This window comes from Triticum aestivum, chromosome 7D (assembly GCF_018294505.1).
Source record: "Triticum aestivum cultivar Chinese Spring chromosome 7D, IWGSC CS RefSeq v2.1, whole genome shotgun sequence".
NCBI classification, from domain to species: Eukaryota; Viridiplantae; Streptophyta; class Magnoliopsida; order Poales; family Poaceae; genus Triticum; species Triticum aestivum.
In genome coordinates this window covers 637,646,097-637,671,283 of record NC_057814.1, presented here as the reverse complement: position 1 = coordinate 637,671,283, position 25,187 = coordinate 637,646,097, and the positions used below count along the sequence as shown (strand labels likewise).

The 25,187-nt window shown below is 47.2% G+C and overlaps 1 protein-coding gene, 1 long non-coding RNA gene and 1 pseudogene across 2 annotated transcripts; 1 reads left to right on the top strand and 2 right to left on the bottom strand.

Moving 5' to 3' along the window:
* Window positions 1-1,456: 1,456 nt before the first annotated feature.
* Window positions 1,457-7,986, bottom strand: LOC123167693 (uncharacterized). Its single transcript, XR_006484060.1, has 3 exons — window positions 7,778-7,986; window positions 7,300-7,404; window positions 1,457-7,216 (listed from the first exon to the last, which is right to left on the bottom strand). It is a non-coding gene; the product is annotated as an uncharacterized lncRNA (long non-coding RNA).
* A 9,017-nt stretch (window positions 7,987-17,003) lies between these two features.
* Window positions 17,004-17,140, top strand: LOC123171730 (uncharacterized; annotated as a pseudogene).
* Window positions 17,141-22,132: 4,992 nt separating this feature from the next.
* LOC123164494 (uncharacterized) lies at window positions 22,133-23,474 on the bottom strand. Its single transcript, XM_044582002.1, has one exon. The coding sequence runs from the start codon at window positions 23,404-23,406 to the stop codon at window positions 22,252-22,254; it is 1,155 nt and encodes a 384-aa protein (XP_044437937.1). The 5' UTR covers window positions 23,407-23,474; the 3' UTR covers window positions 22,133-22,251.
* Window positions 23,475-25,187: the final 1,713 nt, after the last annotated feature.

Here is a 25,187-nt window from a genome sequence, read left to right as displayed (position 1 = left end):
ACATTCAAAATGTCACCCTTTCCAGTGAATGGTCGGCAGTTAGCTTTTTCGGCATTTTTTCTTGGTTGAGAAGTTGGCTTGTACGTGATAGTGGAGGCATATGCATGTTGTGAAGAAATAGAACTATAGTTCAGGTCTTGCCGTACTCTCAATGCCATTTAGATGTTGTGTCTGAATTGTGAATGGTGCCATGGCACATCACATGTGTCTGGTGGGTCGCAGACGAACATGCGATATAATTCTTGGGACAACTTGAAGTTCATTCGATTGTACACCCCTTTGGCCATGGCTATGCATTGGTGGTTTCAACTAAGTTCTTCACCACCACGAGCATGACGGAGCTCAGAAGCGAAGTCATGCCCAGATGGAGGGCTTACGAGACATTGCAGATTTGTGCAGTCTCTTGGGTTTGCGTTTTGAAGAAAACTGGTGGACTTATAAAAAGAAGGTGGACAGCGGCTCAGATTGTCATGTGCGCCTTGATAGGGTGGTGGCAACATTCGAGTTGTTCTCACATTTTCCAAGGGCCACCCATCACTTGTCCTCGGCATGTAGCGCCCATCATCCCATCCTCCTCCTATGGAAAGCGGTCTCCCCGGAAGGTAAGCTAGTAACAAGAAGTTGTTCAGGTATGAGTTAACTAGCCGGGTGGCCCGCGCATTTGCGCGGCTAGATTTATCATATATATTTTGTACGCTATATTTTTAGAATTGTTGGTATATTCTTTAGTTTGGTGTATTGGGTGTGGGCCATTTGGCAAACGTTTGAAGCTATTTTTAGTTTATAGAAACTATTTTTATTTGTGGAAATTTTGCATTATATTTGTTGCCTCATTTAGGTCCCTCTTATTGAGCGGTTTTTCCTTTTAATAGTTGTCTATAGTAAATATTATGTTGTGAACATAAACATTTGAGCCTTTTTGCTTCCACAATCCATAGAAGGTGATAGTTTTAAAACATTAAATTCTGGTGAAAATATATAGAATGATGCGCTTTCACCTGTTGAAAATTACACTCGAAACAACTCAGCATATGCGAACATGAGTCATGATGAATGCGTGCTAATTCTTTTCTAAATTAATGGAGCATTGAAGCATATATGCTAAGGCAGCTCTCTTGTCATCTTAAAGGTGCAGAACAAAATCTAATTAACAGGGTTGGTCTGGTTCCTGTTGGCCTCTTAGACAGATCTTTTACCTTGGACGTTACCAAAGGTTCAGTACAGAATTTTGTTTTACAACCATTTGCCTAGAAATATTGGTGTCGGATAAAAAATAGGCAACTGGGACGATGGGATGCTTATATGAGCTACCAAACAACTTACGTGGTGCACGACCATGGGTATAATATCGGATTCTCCACATCAATCATGTATTCATGTGAACTCTATATCCTTCTTTGATTCTGAAAGCTGGATAAACATTCACTAACCTGCTTATGGAAGAAAAAAGGACCCATTAAATGAGAATTTGAACTTGGTCATACAAATTTACATGAAAAAATTGGATTCTCAATTTCTCATTGCTTACTGCTAACTACACAAAAGTTTCAGTCTATGTGTGCAAACGTAGTCTGTTGCAGACTCAAAAAAATTACAACCCTGTAATCTGAATTGCCAATAGAAATTTACGAATACTTTAAAGTTGGATGCTTACCTAATTCATTCTACGCAAATATCATGGCCGTCCTCAGAAGATGCGATTGCTGGGGCCTGGTGAATCGACATGGAATCAGAGCCGGCTGATCCACGTCTTGTTCTGGATGCTTCTACAAACTGATCATACCATCAGTCGTCAAACCTCCAAGGAGGAGAGGAAGCAGGTTTGCCGATGACATTGGAGGTAGGGTTTAGGATGCTATGGGGAATGCATAGGATAGGCCACCATATATGGCGTCAAGAATTTATAGCTGTCACACGTCGCAATTGGGCAGTCTTAATCTTACCAAACAAACATCTAACAGATTAAACTTAATGTCCAGGATAAAATATTCTCGTCCTATAATTAACATGGAGCATTAAAAAAGGCCTCCAATTATTAAATATATGGTATAATATGATTTTCTGGCTCCGAACTTAAATAGGACATTCCTTTTTCCTTGATGTTAAACACCAAAGGTATTCACAATATTCTGGCAGCATTCACTTGAGATATTTATTCCTTGAAAGATTTCACATAACTGACATATGACATGGATTTCATTTGGTTTGCTACTGTCATATTTCGAGATATTTTCCTTTTGTAAGTGCCTTTTCCAGATTTCATGAGGACATTCTCTTTTTTTGTGATAGACACCAAATCTATTCAGAATATTATCTGAGTATACATGCGCGATATTTATGTCACCTATATTACTTCAAAAGAGATTGTGTGTATTTGTTTGCATTAAATTATCTTATATATATTTTTTCTTTAAATAGAAGTCGGTTATTTATTTCTTCAAATTTATCACATACCTAACATTTGGCCTGAATTTTTTCTTGTCTACTGATGTCATATCTATTGATATTTTCTCTAAGATTAAAGAGACGATTCTACATATTTTTGGGGTAAAACATATAATCGAACCTGCATGATTCATAGCATCAACGTGATCGACTGCATTAGGAGATACATAAGTGCTTACTTATGTGCACCAAACAAAACGTCGCCTCCTAAGTGCCAAGGAGACGTTCATCAACGCCACAGCTTGATTCGGGAGTGTCGTGCGGCTTTCTTTTGCAATAGATCTTGAGGGTTTTTTAGGGAATGTAGATCTCAAGGTTTCCTGATGCACTACATGTCAAATAAGTTTTGTTCTAGAGATGCTTATTTGGACTTACAGAGCACTCTAGCCAAACTCTTGCGGCCATCCTTATTCAAAGTTGCAGCATAGTCTAGCCAAACTCTTGCACCATCAACATATAATCTGGATCGTCTATATTGTTGTTAATACAGAATTGATGGATTAGATCTATATTTCCTATAATTCATGTGGTGTCTCAAAAGGTGCCTTGCATTACTAAATATAAGAAGGATGTAGAAGTAGCCACACTTACTCTGGCTATGATAAAAAGGAATAATTGAGGTTTTTCATGACATGCCTGCAGCATATGCACAACAATAATTGTACTATATTAATAATGAGAAGGATGTTTCAATACTAAATATATGCATGCTTCCAGATGTTCAAATTTCACAGGCGAATATTGTTTGATAAGAAATATCCAAAAAGCAAGAACTAATATAACAGACAAACTGGTCAGAAGCTCTTGCCCAGATGGAAACTTTCGCTTTGTTCCTGGGGACATGAGCTTCTTACCTGATATAACGGGAGCGACCCTGCACACTGGAGTCGAACAGCTTGCATGATGGGACAACAGAGGGCCTGACTGCTTGCATCACACTATCATGCCTTTATTGGCACCTGCTGCTAGAATCGGAGCAGAGAAAATATGAACTTTGAAGGTTAGAAGTGGTAACAAAACCACTATACAACAATAGTTACATTTTTCCAATCAATGTCTGCCCGATAGAGCATGATACGCATCAACATGCTACATGAAAAAACAATTTCATCGTGTGCATGGAAGATTTAAATCAAGTGTGCGGAAGAGTAGACTTTTGTAGTATCAGGTGTTTACTCAAGCTATTCTGCATATATAGCACTTAGGGACTTGGAGTGAAAGTAGAGAAACTCAACAGTTTTGTTTGAGCCGCGGCCACCAAAATATGCTTCATACAGTGGCCCGTGCATCCTACTAAATCATGTAACTGAATATACGTGTTGGATTACTGCTAGGTCAGAACTTTGAAACTGAGATCGCGTGAGTAGAGTGGATCCTACTTGCTATAACATCCAGTATGGGAAAAAATCATGTGATGGAACATATATACAGGCTAGATTACTGACCTTGAAAACTAAAATTTAAAGATTGGAGAGGACACGCTTGATTTGGTTGTACCTGTTAAATCACCATCGATTACCCCGCAAAAAAAATCACCATCGATTGCTGAACTTGGAAACTGAGATTCAAATATTGGAGAGGAACACGCAAGACTGGATTGTACCTGCTAAATCACCATCATGTACTGGAATATATGCATGTCAGATTGCTGGATTTGAAATCTGAGATTCAAGGGTAGGAGAGGAAACAACCTAGGAACGTGATTAGAAGGTTGAACACACTTGATTTGATGATACCTTTTGTTTGGACCGAATCGATCCAGGTCAGATGGAACTTTGGAAGAAGATGAGCCAACGGTGGTGAGGATCGCTATATGATGCGTCGCCGGGTAGGGCTGCGAGGTGATGGAGGCCGTGGGAGACATGTTTTTTTCATAGGTCTACACGGAGTTCTCTTTTCTTAGTTTTTTTCTTAGACATGCGGTTCTATCCTATACCCTGACACATAGATGACGTCAATACATGTATTTTCGTTGGACTCCTTTTCTTATTATTAGGATGGTCACGTTCTTTTCTTGGAGAAAGGCATAGGAGTCCGGATGAAACATCATGTCTGACTACTCATACGTGTCCCCTTAAAAAAAAGACTACTCCTACGTGACATGTTGTACTGTTTTATGTACGTGCAAATAATATTTGTATGTAACGTTAATCTTGTAAATCCTAGCCGTTAATATATAAAACTAACGGTCAAGATAATTTAAATATTTGTATGTAACGTTAATCTTGTAAATCCTAGCCGTTAATATATAAAACTAACGGTCAAGACAATTTAATCTGTGTGGACTAACGTGATGGCTGATTTGTCTTCTATTTTAATTGTATAATAGATAATAGATAGATAGATAGATAGATGTGGGAGTCATAGCAGACTTTTGATTCTATAATGAAACAGGCGTGAAGTTACTTCTCAAGTGGGCTATCTTTGGTTAAACCTCTCTTGAAGATGATTGGAGAGGTTTGAAGGGGCTTGATCTGGATTTTGACTTAGAGGGATTTAATCCACCTCAATCCCAGGCAGACACCTCTCGAACACGCGAGGTGGCACACGCGGCATGAGGTCGGCACGCCCGCGCACAGCCGGGAGGGGGAACCGAACAGGCGCCTCCGACAAGAGTCCAGTCGGTCGCTTCTCCCGACCCGGTTGCAAATGAACGCACAACCGTCCAAGCCCCACACACACACACACACACACACATACACACGACTCTTGCTAGGGACGCAACCCGGGTGAGGGTGGCCGCTGACAGGTGGACCCAGTACCCATGCGACCAAAACAGCAGCAAAACTTTTAGTAACCCAACTTGGAAACAGATGACAAACTTACCGCCCCGTGGTCTTTGGTGCTTCCTTCATCGGTGGTGCTGCTACTAGGGCCAAACCGGACCTGTTGCTCTGATATAATTTGCACTACGAACAATGCTAGCTTGCACGACCTAACAACAGAGCTGCTACACACTTTCATCCTCATCAGATAACTTCGATGAATGACTCGCCCAAGGGCCGGAGAGATGGAAACACGACGGCAAGGGTCAGAGGATGAGAGTAGCAAAAAGGGTGAGATTGGGACCAGCAGGAAGGATTCGACTAGGATGGAAGCGGCACGTGACCTGCCCATCATGGACCCCTAGGAAACCAAGGTGGGTGTGGGCGTACACACCAAACGAATCGACGGGAGGCCGGCACCAAATGGACGGCGCACATAATGTTAGGCTTATAAGTATGTCCATTTGGTCCTTAGAGTTATCGAGCATTATTTTACAGCTGCCACATCGCATTTTTGAGGCCATCTCCTCCCTTAACAAACACACCGCACCAGAAGCGGCGTGTCATGTCCCCACGAGGGAGCTTGCAACCAGGGACCCTAGCAATAAGCTTGACCCCACCAACCGCCCTAGCGTAGCTGTTTCGCATGAACTGGCCTATGGACATGCAGGCCAGGGTAAGGCTAGTCATAGTGGGGAGTAACTTAGACTAGGAACATGCATATGGAGAATTGCCTTTTGCCTTCCGGGAGCGCGCGCTCCCGCATGAATAGCAAACAAAAATATATAGTAAATTTTTTCAAAAGATTCTGAATTTTTTTGTAGATGTTCGTGTTAGTGTCGTAAGCATCCTTGAAAATTTTCATGCGAAATGGAGCAGCGAGGTTTTTCCAGTGAAAAGAAATTAGGCTGACATTTTGGGGTAATATTAGGTGTTTATTTTGTTTTTCCTTTTTTTCCACGGGCCAAAATATTTATCTTTTTGCCTACAAATTTGTACGTACAATTTGGATGTTACAAAGAACACATAGAATTTTTGTTCGCACTTTTTTGACATTTCAAAAAATGTTTTCGCGCACATGAGCGCACGCTTCTGGAGCACCATTGAATTTCCGCATGCATATGTTATTAATCTATATTACTACCTTCATAGTGGAAAGTAACATATGTGTGGTATCATGCAAACCATCATTTTAATCATTTTGTCTTCGGATGTGTTATGTTATAGTAACATATTATGTTACTCCAAAGACCTCTCACCTCATTAAATACTCCATCTGTTCCTAAATATAAGTTAGAAATTCCAATATGAACTATATACAATGTAAAATCTACACTCTAAAATACGTCTATATACATCCGTACGTAGTTTATATTGAAATCTCTAAAAAAACTTATATTTAGAAACAAGGAAGTACATGCCACATAAGCAAACTTTTCTTGAGGTGCATTATGTTACTTAATAGGTTACTCCCACTATGACCAGCCTAAAATAGCAGGCGGTTGTCGAAAGCCTGGGTAAACGCCTCTCCGGTAGACGACGCGGCACACGAAGGGAAAAGGCAACAAGTCATCCGGGTAGCATGTAGGCGAGGGAAACAGGGCAACAGGGATGGTGGTCGGTTCATTTGCCTTGATATTATCTAGCCTAGCATGCGCATGAATGAACCGCGAGCCCACCTACACCTACAACAGACCATACTACTCGAACAAACAGGGGCGGAGCCAGGATGAAAATCAAGAGGGGGCAAATATTTATACATATTTTTTTCATAAACATGTATACGAACTATAATGACTAAATTATTTAAACCACACAAGCATAGATATAGTGTGTAAGAAGCAAAATCATATACTTTCTGGTAAGATAATGTCATCACACGCATAATTATGACAAGTTCATTGCCAAAGTAAAAGTAAACTAACCACTTAAACCACAATAACTTGGGAAATATGAATATGCCGTTCCTTTTTTTTTATATATGTCCATGATTTCTAGCCTTCAAGCTGCAGAAAGAAGAAACATGTCTAAATATAGAGAGCATTGAATCATTGACAGATAAGAAGAAAAGCTTGAGCACATTGCCTACTTCCGTTTCATGCCACGAGCCCACGATGATTTTTCGCATAGAAGCGTTGAACTATCACCTCATTAGGAATATTATCCAACATTTCCTGATCGTATTCTGTAAAATCTGCGAGCCACTTCCTATTAGATGGATGTCGAGTAAGCTTTTTCAGATTGAATATTTCAGGCATAATACCAGTTGTGGATTTGCAAAAAATCTCTTCATCAGCTTTCTTGTCAATGTTAAATAGTTGAACATTAAATACATTGAGATACATGAAGGAAGAATATTACATAGATTTTATTCTACTCTCACGTCCTCAAATTTATTCATATGGAACTATTACGGGAAACTAGATTCAATCAACCTAATCATCAATTTGTACATTATAATTTATAAAGATGCATATTTGATACAATTCACTACTTTTTAACATGGAAATTAGAATGGAACAATAATGTGGAAATTAGAAAAAGAGAGAACTAAACCTAGGGCTTACCTTGATTGAATGATTGATCAGTACAACTTCCTTGGGATGGCGCGAGCCGGCCGGGCCGGCCGGCCGTGGTGCGCAGTGCAGATCGAGGCTGATCGGGTGTATGTCAGTATGTGCAGCTTATAACCGCAGGCGGCGGCATGGCGGCTTCGGCTCGTCAAGGCGTCACGGGAGCACAGACGAGAGACGACGAACGCATCTGAATCTCCAGAAAATCGGGAACCACCTGATCGATCGTATGCATGAGGCCTGATTGTATTCTCCAAGATGGGCTGCTGGGCTAATAACCTATCTATTTCTCATTGACGGGCTTTAAACATACAAAGGAAAATTAGAGACTGGGGGCAAATACCTTGGGCTGAGTGGGGGCAGCGCTGTATATCCTGGGCCTAGTACGAGTAGTCTGAAAAAACGAGTGGGGGCATGCGCCCCCACAACCTTGTACGTGGATTCGCCCCTGCGAACAAAGGACCGCAACGAGCAAGCGTTAACCCATACTCCCTTCGTTTCTCTATATGAGGTGTATTTGTTTTTTGAAAAGTCAAATGAGTGCAAATTTGACCGAGTTTTTAGAAAAATATATCAACATTCACAATACAATATTTATATCATTTGGTCCATCACGAAAAATAGTTTCATATTTTATCTACTAGCTATTGTAGATGTTGTTATTTTATTCTATAATCTTGGTCAAACATTCAAATAGTTAACTTGCATGAAAACCTATACACCTTATTCTGGAACGGAGGAACTACATGAGGCGGCCCGGGTGCATAAAACGCAGAGGAACTACATGTGTGTTTGTTAACGTTGTAGTTTGAGCTTGTCATGTTGTGTTTGAGCAAACACCTCGACAATATACCCCGCGTACCCAGCCTTGCATCACTCCCAGCCGTCGCAGAACAACATCCGGCTGTTGCGGACCGAACAACCCGGCAGCAAATGCCCGACACTGAGCCGGGTGAACACACGCACCCGGTTCGCGTGAGCGAAATAGCCCGACAGATGGCACAGGATACCAGAAGTGGCAGGCCAGATAAATACAACATGCGGGCAACCAGAGTTGCTTCCTACGAGAAAATTTTGTTGAAGACATTACAGCCTAGGGAATCAATGGCTGTTGCTCCTTTAGGATGGATGTTGTTGGTGATTTTTTTGACGCACCACCAGCGCACCAGGTGTCACACGCATGGTGAGGGCAACGGCTGGGGACGAGGTGTCCTCGGGCGTGCCCTAGGCCCACGCATTGGGGAGCTATTGCTGGTCGGCTCCACAGCTTATTCGCTTGTTCGCGCACGCTGAGTTGAATTGTTCCGGGTGACTATCATGTTAAGATCTCCGATAAGACCTTTTCTTTCGTGCATACCTTATACGATTATCTCGACCAGGGATGCGTCATTTCGGACTGACCTAGGTCACACTGAAGTGGTCGTGATGATGCCCAACCGTGTTATTGCAAACAGTGTGCTCGTCATACCCAACTTAAGAAATAGAGGGACCCTCTCGCATGTTGTAAACTCCCAGATGTGTATCAATGGTCATGCTAATGACTTATGGTGGGAACCCGTGCCCACGTACTTTCCTTACGTGCATACCTTAGCCGACCAGGGACACGTCATTTTGAATAGATCGAGCCCACACTGTCGTGATCGTCATGATGCCCAACGGTGATAGCACGGATGGAACACTCGTCATTATCGACATGAAAATAGAGGGATTCTCTCATGCAGTGAGATCCCAGGAGCGTATCAATGATCACGCTAATGACATATGGTGCGAACCCAGCACAATCGACCAAAGCATGTCTGGCTAGCAAGGGCGGCTGGGCCTCTGCCTAGACTAAAAGGCCGGGTAGCTGTGCCACAGCCGTGTGGAAGAGCGAGCGAGAGCTTACGAATGAACAATGAGAAGAGGTGTTGCATGTCTCATCACCAAGGGGCAACCGCTTCCGAGTACGATATTATAAGCAGGCTCTCCTAGATAATTCATAAAATTAACCGAAGCACCGGAGAACAACAAAGCTCCGAACGCCCGTCGGGATATCGATCTCGACGACCCATGATTCGTTGGTGTACCCTCTGCATGACATTAGATCTAGTCGAGGACCCATTAACGATCATCACTAAAGTGCTAGTTTCGCACCATCCACAGGGTGGAATTGACGCTTCAACGGACTGAGCCTGGAGAACGGATCCGATCACTTGCCATGACAACCAGGATTGCCATGCCACACAGGCGACCCCAAGGTCTATTTATCTACCTCGGGAGAATTCATCAGGGAGGCCGATGTTAGATCGGTTCACAATAAAATTTTCTCTCCCCCACCATGTCAATTATTGTCCCGACAGTTCAGGACCAACTGACATCTGGGATCTAGCTTTCATTGTTCAAAAACCAACAGAAAGGAGTCTGATAGTTCTGGATGAGATCTTGGGACAAACCACCGACACACAAGCTTTGAGCATGCTGGATCATTAGGCAGGTCGAAAAAAGAGGAGTGTAACTCATCCATAAGCTCAGCACACACACGACCCGGGGTACCGCTTCAAATCAAATTGAGAAGCCATCTGAAGACGAAGAGATCCTAATGATATATGAGACTCACCCATCGAGGAATCAGCGAAAAAGAGATCTTCGAGAGGTCTTATCACATCGACAACATCGTAACATCGGAAAATAGATGGTTGGACATACCGATCACCATTGATTTTGAGGACCAGCCGATAGGGGTCCACAACCGAGGAGTGGCGGCCTTGGTCCTCGACCCTATCACCGACGATTATCACTTAACAAAAGTTTTGATGGACGATGGAAGCAGTCTAAACCTCATCTTCGTGGTTACTTTAACCAAGCCAAACTACCTTTAAAGGTATAGCCCTACGAAAGGAAGCATGGTGTACAGGACAAGTCACGCTAGACGCCGTATTTGGAACACCCAATAACTATCGGGTCGAGTAGTTAATTTTCGACATCGTGCCCTTCCGAAGCGGCAACCACATGCTGCTTGGACGAGTCGCGCTCGCAAAATTTCATGCCGTCCCTCATTATGCCTACATGGAACTTAAAATGATAGGGCCTAATGGTGATCACAATAAAAAGCAATATGGATCGATCGCTCAAAGCTGAGAACAAAACAGTAGTGCTGGCCCTGGAGGCAGAAGTCGAGCCCTCGCAGCTGAGGAGTTAACGACACTACGAGAACTGTCAATAGAGATGATGTTGTCCTCGACAAGCGGTCCAAATCAACATCCTTAAAACCAGCCGACGAGATAGTAAAATTCTAGTTCCACCCCGATTGAAGCCCCCGATTTGTTATACTTGAAACTATTAGTTCTCACAGACTTAACTACAACACGGATGACCAAAATTTTCCTTATAGTGACGTTAGCCTGCACTTAAATTCTTGCCCACCAAATTGTAGTGTGTATGGCAAAGGCATGTTCAACCCATCTCAATCAAGACAACAACACAATAATAAAGAAAACAAACTCAATAAATTGCATGAAAGCCAACCTTCTCTCCTAGCACGACCAAGCTTACATCTGTGATTATATCTGTTGGTCACCAAGACCAAATCAGGAGGCATGTGAAGGAGGATGATAGGCCTAGGTATTTGTTCAGAAGTAAGCACGATCTTGTTCGATGCCGCTGTCCATCCTTTTCCTGGGCTGGCTGTGGCGAGAGGTGGGAGCACGTGGAAGAGGCAACAAAGACATGGACCGAGAGAATAGCGAACCTGGACTGGGTACGTCGAGAGGTAACATCACATAGAAGAGGCGATCTTTTTCTGGAGTAGTCGAACATGGAGGTAGGGTAGGGAAAATAGAAATGGACGACATGACTCAGATTTAGTTTCATACAAGATGCCATGGAGCTGAAGATAAATTGATTTGAGAGGTTTTTTCTTCTTCTATTTTGGTAACCGAGAAAAGAGATCCGGAGCTTTAGATAGAAGTTATTTAAAATAAAAAAATAGAACAGATCGAGAGTTTTTTTAGGGAACATACTGGGAGCTATAGATATATTGACATAGAATTATTTAAAATCAAGAATTTTCATGAAATATTTCATGAGTCGCTCTACACTGTAATAATTCGGTCCCATCAAATTAACGGCTCATAAATTCTAATTAACGTGAGAATTTCTCGGGAGTCTAACTAGTATATAGATAGATAGATAGATATCGGAGGGAATATTTCAGATTATACAAGATAAACCGGTTTAAACAATAGTGTGGTGATAGTAAAAATAACACATATCAAGACCTTCGCCGCCATGAGCACAAACTCACGCATCAAATGTCCGGTGCACGCTCCTCCCTGCCATCAACACCTTTGATTGGTGTAGGATAGGTTGCGCTTGCAGCCGAGTTGGAAGTCGTCATCCAGAGAGGCGAGCGTGAGAACGTAGTGTTCCCTCTTCCATGTGCCGCCCCTTGCAGCTTGCTTGATACTCTGGCCTAGTGGCCCTAAGTTGCTGGTCATAGTGGCCACGTTGTCTGGCGCCATGATATCAGATGTCCAGTGATCATACACATCGCCCGGTCAGACCCATGACGAGATGACAACTGCTTCGCCATTGAACTAGGCGCAAATGCTCGATGATCTCTAAGTCTACGGGTAGGCAGAATAGCGCCGGTCTCGCCGTGGTCGGTGGAGTATATTGTGGGTGGGCAAAGTTTCCAATGATTAGGGCTTGTGTTCCCACGTGATTTCTCTCGATTGTTAATTTGATTTGGGGATTGCGAGGAGGGGAACCTTGAATTTGGGGGCAGAAGGTGGCCGGTCGAGTTTCCTTTTAACGTCTGAGTTGGAGTTGGTTTCACGGCCGTTCGTTATTAGAACCAAAATAAATATAGTTATTTACACTAAATTTTAGTACTTAACTATAATTGGTTTTTTTGTGAAATCACAATAATAAGTAATATACTGTATTTTTTCATAAAAGTTACATTTTTTCCACATTGCACCTTAAAAGTAATTAACCAAATCCACTTAGCTGACAGAAAATAATAAATCAAAAAAATATGCTTTCTCAATTAATTTGTGACGATTGCATCGATATGGCGTGTATGTTTTTGTGTGTATTCTAAAAAAAGCGATGCACTTCTTTATTTTCAGTCTACAGTCTTATTAATTATGCTCTGTATATTTTATGATATATGAAATATCTTGATAGCGGTCTTTGATTAGACATACGGAAATGGAAACATCTAGAGTATTTCATAAGATGCCTAATGCACCGAGACCGAGGAAGTATCATTTTTGCTCAAATATGTGTGACATATAATAGTGCGTTTGCTAATCTACTGGTTATGTTTTTTTTGCGCATAATCTATTGGTTATGTGTGTCCACTCTCTATCAATGGTAAATCATTCACCCGAGGAAGACTATTAGCTTAACTTAACTTGCTTTATATTGTGGACTATAATAGAGTCTTTTGTTTTTTTGGATATTTAATTTTTATTACATATTCGGTAGGCCCTTGAATGTAAGAAATATTTACTAATATTCCTATGATTAATATACACACTAAGTATGTGGGTAGGTCACCTAGAAAAAGTATGTGGATAGGGGCCTTCCTTCACATGCTCGGGCTACTCACCTGTTTGTCCGATCTAAGAGCATCTCCAATAGATGGTTCAAATTTTGGCGGTCCAAAACTGGAGACGTAAAATATGGACCGCCAAAAAGTGTGTTTTGGAGCTTTGAAAAATGCTCAACTCCAACAGATGGTCCAAATCGGAGATGCAAAAGAGCAACTCCAACAAATTGTTCAAAACGAAGATGTAAAATCGCCTTGATCGTCTTCTTCAACCTTGGGACGTCGGCCGCCTTCGTCAAATCCGTCGCCATCAAGCTCTCCCCGACCTCCCCGAGCATGCCATCCTCCCCGTGATGAGCTCCTTTCCCAATCCCCCTATTTTTTCCCTTCGATCGGTGTCGTTTCCCACCGCTCCCGTGCTTGTCCGTGGTCGCCATGGCCAGAGCCCGAGCTCCCCTGTACGTGCTCCTTTGCCGGCCAGCAGCGACGGAGGCAGGCAGCAGCCGACGCGAACACCACGAGTAGCGGCCAGGCACGCTGCACGGGCCAATAGCGACGGCAGCTCGGCTGGACAGGGTCAGTGCGGGGTGGCGGCGGGGCCGGGAGGTGGTGGCAACGGGGCGGGCCAGCAAGCCGCGGCGGGCGGCGGCCTAAGTACCCGGCGGAGGCCTACATGGGCAGCCGGACCGCCGGAGGCGCCGAATCCCACCACGGCTGCCTCCCGATTCGGCGGCGCCCGGGCGGCAGCGAGACGGCTTTCGGCGAGGGAGGCGACGGGGGCGAGGGCGGCGGAGGGCGGCGCTGGCGATTTGGGGCGGTGGCGGCGGCGGATTCCGGCCGACTAGTGTTCGGGCGGGCGGACGGTCGCGGCTGTGAAATGAAATGAAGGGCGGTTGGGCGTTGGCGGGTGGTCGCCGAATTTGGACCAGTTGTATCTCGTGATGTAAATTTACACCGCGAGGTGTTGTATTTTACATCACCGAGAGGCCACGGTCTAATATTTTTACATATGGACCGTCTGTTGGAGTAGCGTTTTTTGCCCCAGACGGTCCAAAAGTTAGGTATTTTTACATTTGGACCATCTATTGGAGATGCTCTAATGGACCAGCTTTGACAACGAGGCAGTTGGCGGTGTGTTGAAAAATGAGAACTACTGTGCGCACTAGCGGGTGGATGAAACCACCAGTGGCAGTGGCTTGGACCGGTACCTTGGACGAGTAAGAGTAGGAGCAGCGCCACCCGCAAGGTGCGGAGGTACAGGTACCACCTAGTGTTGACTTGCTGGGAAGGCGAAGAAGGTGCGGGTGCTCCCCGTCGCATACGGGAGATCGCTGCTCTTACCGTGTTCACTGAGAAATAAACAGACCTAGAAGAGAGAACAAAGCAAGATGAAGATGGTCACCAGGTTAGGCTAGATAGAAAGAAATAAAGAAACAGGGTGGTGCCGCCACATCTGCCTTCGAGTTCTTCATCCATCAGTTAGCTGGCCAAAAAATGCGGCGAATCGGTACATTCCTCAGCGATCAATGTTGTATGTGTATGACATGAAGGGCTAGGAAGGAAGGAAGAGAGGTAAAATGGTGGGACATCCAAACTGCTCTCGCGACCCCCTCGCGCCGCCACCCAGGGCGACGCCAGGGGGACCTAATTCCTCGTGCCGCTAGCCTTCCCACGAGGCAGTTCCCTGCCGCCGGCACTGGCCACGGGGATGGCGGCGCCCGACGCCTAAAGGGCTAGGGCAGGAGGGAAGCGACGGATCCCCCATCAGGCGACTGGGGCGCCTCGTGCGGGGTCTTCGCGCGGCAGCCACGGCGGCGTCCTGGCTGTGCGGCGGCAGCCGGCGAACCCAGGGCTGGCGAGGTCCTCCGGTGGGATTCTCCGCTATGCGATGGGCAACGGCGGTGGTCGTGGATCTGGCGTCCCGCCCAGATCCGTCGTGGTTCGGCTATGGCCGGCCGACGGCGCGTGATGGGGCCGGGGTGGGGCGGCCGGAGGTCCTCAACCGGCTTTCCGACGGCACCATACGTCTTCATGGCGAGGTTCCGCTCGGTTCTAGCCAGCCGCGAGATCGGGACCACGTGGCTTCCGGTGAAAATCGCGCCTGACTGCGGTCTTGGCGGACGATGGCGGCGTCTCGGACGTCGTTCCCTTCTTGAGGCATCGTCGTTGCAGGTCACGTCAACCTGATCGGAAAGTTCCGGGGGAAACCCTAGATCTGGGTCTACCGGATCGGACGATGACGGCGCCTTCGGTATCGTTCTTCCTCCTGAGGGCATCGTTTTGGAGCAAGTGCTGGTTGGAGGGGACAAGAGGAGGAGCGGTGATTTATCTTGTCCATTGATGACGGCGGATCTCGGTGGCGTGGCGCAGTGGGGATTCGGCGCCCGATGCGTGGAGATGGACTCGCGCAGGAGGGTGAGCTGTCTGGTGTCGTGGTGGCGTCGGCGGCAGTTAGACCGGGCAAGGTAGATGCAGCAGTACAACTTTGAAGATGGATTGGTGGCAGGTGGCTGCGGCGGCCTCATACCCGGCAGGCGTCCTGATTGAGGAGCACGGCGGACTGGTGGGTGCCCATACCCAGCAGGCGTCTTGGTTGGGACCTCAGGTCTTAGATGTTAGGTTTGGCTGCGAGGTCTGTTTGGTATTAGGTCCAGACTATCAGCGTCCCTTCATCAACTGGATAGGAGTAGCGACAGATGTTGCTTAGACGGTGGCTTTAGTCTTACAGTTGTATGACTTTGTAAGGTCTTGTGTTAATAATTAATAAAATGGTTATATGCATCGTCTAAATGCAGAGGCCGGGGTCTTCCTCCTTTTCTAAAAGAAGGAAGGAAGGGAGAAGAACACTGCACCAACCTAGATGGAGACCGAATGTTTGCATGTACATTATCATTCTAGAACATGTGCGTTTGAAGACATAACAACTATGTTAGAATATACTGTATGTATATACGGTTGTGTATATAAAACCGTATATACTCTTGGAGTTGCGTGCGTGTTCAACATTGTAATCTGGTAGTTAGGTTCAAGCTTCGATCCTTATCTTGTAGGATAGCTAACTTGAGGATCAAGCCTAACCAACTACCGAATCATGTAAACCCTAGCCTATGGCTATATATAACACGTAACGCGTCCCTGCTAGGCATACGCTTCAAGCCATCTTTCATGGTATTCAGAGCCTATCCCCTCTAAAGCACATCTCTCGTAGCCATGGCCTCCTCAAGCTCCGCTGTCGCCGCGCCTGCCCTCATCCCCATAGCCGACCGACTCCATCGCTCCAACTTTCTGGTATGGCGCGCGCAAGCCATGGCAGCCATCCGCGGGGCGCAGCTCGTCTCCTACCTCGATCCAGATCGGGAGCAGCCGGAGCAGAAGCTTCGCGACAAGGACGGCAAGACCACGGACGTGCCCAACCCTGCATGCGACATCGACAAGGCTCGAGATTCTCAGGTGCTGAGTTTCATCTTCAACTCCATCTCAGCTCCTTTTATGGTTCAGGTTGCACACTGTGACATGGCGGCCGAAGCATGGGCCGCCATCAGGGAGATCTTCATCTCCCAAACTCAGGCGCACGTCGTCAATACCAGAATCGCCCTCTCCACCACCAAGAAGGGCAACTCGACGATGTCCGAGTACATCGGGCGCATGAAGGCGCTCGGTGATGAGATGGCATCGGTGGGCAAGCCGCTCACCGACGACGACATGGTGTCCTACATCCTGGCGGGACTCGACTACGACTACGTGTCCTTCGTCTCCACGATCTGCTCGTACTCATCAAATCAAGGTGAGCGAGCTTTACTCGCAGCTGATCAGCTTTGAAAGCAGACTGGCCATATTTGAAGGCGGAGGGCAGTCCTCCCACTCCTCTGCCAACGCTGTGTCTCGCGGTGGACGCGGTGGATCCAACCGTGGTGGTGGCCGCGGTGGCAACAGTGGCCGCAATGGAGGCGGCCATGGCAATGGCGGCGGCGGTCGTGGTCACGGCAGCGGCCGCGGCAATGGAGGAGGCTGCAACGATCTGCCTGAGGTCTTCTGCCAAATCTGCACCAAACCAAATCACACGGCCATGGAGTGCTACCGTCGCTTTGATGTCTCCTTCAACAAGGAGAAAACTGCAGCAGCCGTCAACACCAACTCCTCCTACGGGGTGGACACAAACTGGTATGTGGACTCAGGTGCAACAGACCACATTACCAGCGAGCTCGACAAGCTCACCGTCCGTGACAAGTACAATGGGCACGATCAAGTAAACGTGCCAAACGGCGCAGGTATGAAGATTTCCCATATAGGTCATGCATATGTTCGTACCCCTACTCGTAATCTTCATCTCAAAAATATTCTGCATTTGCCCAAAGCCACTAAAAACTTGATCTCTGCTCATCGTCTAGCCAATGACAATCATGTGTTTCTTGAAACTCATCCTCATTTTTTCTTTGTCAAGGACAAGGCAACGAGGAAAACCCTCCTCCACGGCAGGTGTAGAAACGGGCTCTATCCCCTATCATCAGCTCCCATAAGCTCGGGCAGACATGCACTTGGTGCCACCAAGATATCTCCGTCACGGTGGCACGATCGTTTAGGACATCCATCTTCGGCAATAGTTCAACATGTTCTTAGCCACAATCAAATTTCCTTTTCTAGCAAAGTGTTGAATAAAGAAGGAGTGTGTGATGCTTGCCAACAAGGCAAGAGCCATCAACTTCCCTACCCAGATTCTAGTAGTATTTCAAAAGCTCCTTTAGAGCTAGTTTTCTCTGATGTATGGGGGCCTGCCCGAGATTCAATTAATAAGAAAAATTATTATGTGAGTTTCATCGATGATTTCAGCAAATTCACATGGATATATATATCCTCAAACATAGATCAGAAGTTTTCAAAGTGTTTCATGAGTTTCAAGCACTAGTTGAATGACTTTTTGATCACAAGATTATCACCATGCAAACGGATTGGGGCGGTGAGTATGAGCGCCTCAACTCCTTCTTTCGTCAAGTAGGGATCACACATCACGTATCATGCCCACATGCCCATCAACAGAATGGGTCGGCCGAGAGAAAACATAGGCATATTGTGGATGTGGGTCTCTCACTTTTAGCTCATGCTTCCATGCCCTTAAAATTTTGGGACGAGGCCTTTCTAGCTGCCACCTATCTTATCAATCGTACTCCTAGCAAAGTGATTAATCTTGACACTCCCTTGGAAAAATTGTTTCATGAAAAACCCAACTACCATGCCCTACGCACCTTTGGCTGTGCGTGCTGGCCAAATCTCCGACCCTTTCATGCTAAGAAGCTAGAGTTCCGTTCAAAACAATGTGTTTTTCTTGGCTATAGCAATCTCCATAAAGGGTTCAAGTGCCTTGATGTCAAAGAAGGACGTGTCTATATCTCTCGAGATGTTATCTTTGACGAAACAAATTTTCCATTTGCCTCACTAAATCCAAATGCCGGCGTTCCTCTTCGTTCCGAAGTTCTTCTTCTTGCAGAAACTGCTCCATCTGAACCTCTTGATCATGGGGGCGAACAGACAGCTAATCTTTCGGTTAATCTTCATAAAAATCCTGCTGTAAATGTTGCTGGAAATTCTGTTTTTTGGCTATTATTTTATGTAGCAGACAGGTGTGGAACACGATGCAGATTCAGGTGCTGCGCCGGATCCAGCCAGCGGCGATCCCGGGGAAGATCCTCCTTCGCCTGCCGCGCCGGACGGCGGGAGGATTCGCACCGCATCAGCCTCGGGAGCCGGCGATCCAGCGTCGCCACGATGCGTGTCCCCTCACAGGCCCGTGGGCACAGGCGCTGTCGCGCACTCAGGGTCAGGTGGACCCACAAGCAGCGAGGCGCCGCTCTCCACCCGCCAAGTGTTGCGGTCCCCTCCGCACGGTGACGCGGGCCAATCAGGCGCGTCGCAGGCAGGCGACAGCATCCGCCTCGGATCTGCGGCTGCCGGTCCAGGTGCGGATGCTGGCGATGGCGACAGGATCCGTGTTGGATCTGGTGCGGCTGGGTCAGCTTCTGGATCCGTTGTGCAGGGCTCCGGATCCTCTGTGCAGTCGCCTTCTGCGATGATTTCTACGTCGCCACCAAGAACAAGATCTCAGCATGGTATTTTAAAACCAAAAGTACGTACGGACGGTATGGTCAGGTATGACAAAGGGCATCGTTTTGCTGGTCTTGCTGTCACAGGAGAACCAAATACTTTGGTAGAGGCATTGGAAAATAAAAATTGGAAAAATGCAATGAATGAGGAATATAATGCTCTCATAAAAAATAGAACATGGCATCTAGTTCCTCCAGCAAAGGGGAGAAACTTAATTGACTGCAAATGGGTCTATAGAATTAAAAGAAAGGCAAATGGAGAAATAGACAGATACAAGGCTAGACTAGTTGCAAAGGGGTTTAAACGAAGATATGGTATAGATTATGAAGATACCTTTAGCCCCTTTAAGTGCTGAAGATTCTACAAATTATAGAAGTGTTGTAGGTGCTTTGCAATATCTAACACTTACAACACCTGATATATCTTTTCCTATCAATAAAGTATGTCAGTTCTTGCATGCTCCCACCTTTGCACATTGGACAGTAGTGAAAAGAATCTTGAGATATTTAAGAGGTACTATGAGTACAGGGTTGAAAGTCACAAGGTCAATGTCAACTTTGGTGAGTGCATTCTCTGATGCTGATTGGGCCGGTTGCCCTGATGATAGAAGATCAAAAGGGGGCTTTGCTGTTTTCTTTGGACCAAATCTTATATCATGGAGTGCACGAAAACAAGCTACTGTGTCAAGATCAAGTACAAAAGCTGAGTACAAAGCTTTGGCTAATGCCATGGCAGAGTTGATATGGGTTCAAACCTTGTTGAATGAGCTTCGTGTCAATCACTCTCCTGTTGCACGGTTGTGGTGTGATAACATTGGTGCCACATATCTATCAGCAAATCCAGTGTTTAATGCTAGAACAAAACACATCGAGGTAGATTATCACTTTGTGCGAGAAAGGGTAGCTAAGAAGCTTCTTGATATTCGATTCATTCCCACTAATGATCAAGTTGCAGATGGTTTCACTAAAGCCTTATCATGGCGCAAGTTAGAAGAGTTCAAGAACAATCTCAACTTGGTGAAGTTATGATTGAGGGGGTGTGTTAGAATATATTGTATGTATATACGGTTGTGTATATAAAACCGTATATACTCTTGGAGTTGCGTGCGTGTTCAACATTGTAATCTGGTAGTTAGGTTCAAGCTTCGATCCTTATCTTGTAGGATAGCTAACTTGAGGATCAAGCCTAACCAACTACCGAATCCTGTAAACCCTAGCCTATGGCTATATATAACACGTAACGCGTCCCTGCTAGGCATACGCTTCAAGCCATCTTTCAAACTATACTCGCCGTTGTCCATCCCGAAATTGGGAAATAGGTTTGTTATTCTGCATGTAAGCGTATATATTCGTACAATATGGTTTGGTCTGCAAAAGTGACAAAATATGACGTGGTTTCTAAACTTTAGAAGGACATGGCGCTCAAGGGGGATCATTCAATGAATACAGGGGCGATCGATCCTACATGCAGGGACATAGATCAAGGAGGTGCCGTAGACTAGGTCCTGCAGTTACAATGGAAACACACGTACATGTACAACACAGTCACCTTACAACTCAAGCAACTCACAAAGCCAACCTCCCTCACAGAAGTAAAGTTGCCATCGAAGGAGAGCTAACAACTGGAAGCCGGCAATTTCCTCAAGTGCTCGCATCGGGGCATAGGAGTGTATAAGCCGACGATTGGAATCAGCTTGTCGTAGCCATGATCATCGCACACCTTGGTCGCCTTTCCTGATTTTACTTGGATTGCGAAGAGACCGGCGGCTGTGGTCGCGAAAAAGGTGTTTGCTCCCTCCGCGAAGCCCAACACATGCACCGGACATGGTGCACCCACTGGAGCACCATTTAGTATGGACAAATTTTCCAAGCAGATGATTCGGCCTGGTACCCATCAGGCATCCGTCACCTCCCATGACCACAATTGCAGATGCGGATCCAAGTCTTCGACGAGTCCTAGTCCACCGTCCTCCGCCAGCATGAGGTTGCAAGTGGGATCATCCTTAGAGTGGCAAGATTCTGGTGTGTCGAACCAAGTCAGACCATGCCTTGCAAGTCATACTCCAGGATCAACGCACCACATGTCATGAAGTACAAGAAAGACCTCCCAACAAGCACGCTGGAATAATATGTGAAGTCCACGATGAAATTGTGGTGCATTAAGGTCCGCTCGCCCCAGGCAGCAGCCTCAGATGAGTAGACGCTCGCCGGATTAAGTATCTACAACCATCGACATCACAAGAAACTCATCACCAGCTTGAGTTGTAAGTACCATATATCCCAAGATTTCATTCTTTCAAGAAAGAAAGGAAGAAGGTCAGATCGAGAGAAAGGGTGTGCTCTTACCACAAGAGGGCAGGCAGATCAAACATAGCCATGGTGACCATGAATTGTGTCGAGAAAAAAAAACAGACGAGAGATTGTGTCGTCGTAAACAACGTGCACGTGTATCGTTCCTTTTTTCTTTGTCAAGAACCGGCGAGAGAGAGTATGTTAGGCACGCAGGCATGCATGCTCCGTACTAGTTGGCGCATGCACGTAGTTGGCGAACGCATCGATTCGGGCGAGAGGAAAACAAAAACAAAAAAACAAGCGATCGACTTGTCAAGCAAACTTATCGAATAAAGATCCTTCCTAGATGCAGCTGGGACATAGATGTACAAGGAGGTGCCTTAGGACTAGCTAGCTAGCAGCCCTCAAGACTAGCTACGTCCTACAGTTACAACTGAAACACACGTACATGCATGTACAAGAGTACAAGACAGACACCTTACAACTCAACAGCAACTCCCAAAGCTAACCTCCCTCAGGGAAGTAAAGTTGCCATTGAAGGAGAGCTAACAACTGGAAGCCGCCACTTTTCCCAAGTGCTCACCTCTAGGCATAGGAGTGTACAAGCCAGCGATTGGGATCAGCTTGCCGTAGCCATGATCGTCGCACACCCTGGTCGCCTTCCCTGATTGTACTTGGACTGCGAAGAGGCCAGCAGCCGTGGTCACGAAAATGGTGTTTGCTTCCTCAGCGAAGCCCAACACATGCACTGGACATTGTGCACCCACGGGAGCACCATATAGGGACGGCAAACTTTCCAAGTAGATGATTCGGCCCGGCACCCATCGACCATCCACTACCCCCCTTGACCACAATTGCAGATGCGGATTCAATTCTTCGGCGAGTCCTAGTCCACCGTCCTCCGCCAGCATGAGGTTGCAAGTGGGTTCATCCTTAGAATGGCAAGAGTCTGGTGTGTCGAACCAAGTCAGTCCATGCCTTGCCAGGTCATACTCCAGGATAAACCCACCACATGTCATGAAGTACAAGAAAGACCTCCCAACAAGCACACTGGAATAATATGTGAAGTCCACGATGAAGTCGTTGTGCATTAAGGTCGGCTCGCCCCAGGCGCCAGTCTCGGATGAGTAGACGCATGCCGACGTCTCAGCGTCTTCATCAAAGACGGAGAAGACAAAGACCACGCAGAACGGACCGCCGTGGCAGTCGTGGTGGTTGCACCCGTCAGCTGCGCAGAACACGGCTGCGGTGGTGTTGCCGAACTGGAACGCCACAGGGATACGTACGCGCTGCTGGGCACCCGTGATTGGCTCCCACACCAGGAATTCCTCAGTACGGTCCTCTGAGAGGAAGAGGGCGCGGCCGTGTCGGCAGTCGACGGCCTGCCAGAGCAAGCGGTCGGGGGCGGCGAGGGAGAACGGCGACGCGGTGGCCGGGATGAAGGTAGGGATGGCCTCATCGTGCCAGTCATGGAGAACCCCGAGCGCGGTGGGTGATGGATGGAGATTGTGAAAGCTGCGCCGGAACCAGCGTTGGGAGACGGCCTCGGTCCAGGACTTGCAGACGAGGGACGCACGGAGGAGGCTGGCGGGGTCATCGGGCGGGATGCGGAGCAGGATCTCTCCTACGAGCTCGTCCGGGAGGGCCGGCGGCGGTCCTTTTTTTCTCAAATGATACTCCGGCAGCGGTCCTGGTGCCATGGTGGCCGCTAGCTAGGTTTTTCTCTGTTGAGCTTGGCGGCTGCTGTTGGCCCAATCTCACGCGTACGGCAATGAGATGTCCTCGGCTCCTCGCTCCTGCTTGGCAGCTGCTGTTGCTTTTCACGATATGTCATGTCATGTATATATAATAGCTGAGGCAAGCAAGCTAACCGACCACCACTTGGAATCCTTGTCTAGCTAGGTGAAGGTGATGGCTCTGAAACCAGCACGGACAGACGAGTGGACAATTGTGAAGGTGATGGCTCCAGGACAAAGTATGTGGCACATCGAGGTGAAGGCTAGCTGTACGTGTATACGTACGTACGTATGTGGCGCCGATCGAGCGCGCGTGAGTCAAACTTGCGATGTCATGGAATTCGTTTCGGTGTTTTGACCTAAATTAAGGCTTTGTATTGCAAGCCGAGTTGATCGGGCATGTCGGTGCCTCGCTCCATCCAAAACAGTTACGTACGTAGAAATGGTCGCGTGTATATATACTCTTTGCGCGAGTCAAGCAATTCACAGTTATCATCTTCTCCTGCATCAAGGAAGGAAAATGGAGGACATCCAGCCACCCCTCGTGGGCGACGGTCGAACCCTCGGTCCCCCTCCAGCCACCCCTACCCGTCGCTCTCTCCTAACCGCCGCCGCCGCCGGCATGGTCAGCCGGGCCATGCCCCGCGCGGCGCTGGAGGCGGCGGACATGTCCTTCCCCATGCGCACGTAGGGGGGCGTGGGGCCCCCTGATGGCGGCGGTGTGGCTCGGGTGGGGATCCCGCGGGCCTCGGGTGCCCTCGATGCAGCGGGGCAGCGTGGTGCTGCTGCTGGCTAGGAGCGTCCGCTCGACCCAGATTTTGGCCCTATTGGGCCCATCTGGGTTGAGGCGGGCCGGCAGTCCGGCGCGCGGCGGAGCGGCTCCCGGTTGGTGGTGGCGAGGCATTGGTGGTCTATGGGTGGTGGCGGCTTCGTCGGCCGGCATGCTGCAGCGTGGCGGCAGGGCCTGTCCGGACCCATTTGGGTCCGGCCGGTCCAGTAGGGGCCTGGTAGGCCCTTGTCGTCACGTCTGGTCGGCTCCGCGACGGCAGTGGAAGTTGTCCCCTTCGGTCGGCTGAGTTGTGGATGCCCCCGAGCCCATTGGCTCCTCTTCCCTCCTCTAGGTGTCTCGTGTCGGTGGCCTCAGTGAGACGGCAAAGTTGGTTCGTTGACCGTGGCGGCACAGGCTGGTGGGCGGGCGGGTTGGGTGGTGCACTACGGATCGTCTGGGGTGGTGTTTGTTGTTTTGGGTCGGGAGAAATCCTTGGTGGCTTGTCCGGCATCGACGCGGTGATGCCTGCGGGCGCCACCGGACCTTCCTGGATGGCGTCGAGTATACCCCTTCCCCACTGTCCTTTGCGTACGGGGGGAACCCTAGAACTTGTCTGGGCAACAGCAACATCGCCGTCGCATTCCTTTTTGAAGGTGCTGCTCGGTACGCGACGCTTTGAAGTGCTAGGTCCGCGGTGGCACTTCTCCAGATGGTGCAGCGGTTACTGGTCATCTTCATTTTATTGATCTACCGGTGTTGGCATTTGTTTCTCGTTCTTTCTCTTGTTTTTCTTTTAGGCTTGATTATGCTGCGGCCCCACCAAGCTGGATGCATGTATCGGTTGGTTGCTTTATCTTTACCTACTAATAAAGCACGCATTACTTCTGTCGGGTTCACCGCCGCGGCGTTATTGCGGAAAATCCCTTACTGATTTTTGTATTAAACCTGCAGTCCTTTTTTTAGTGAATTCTAAGAA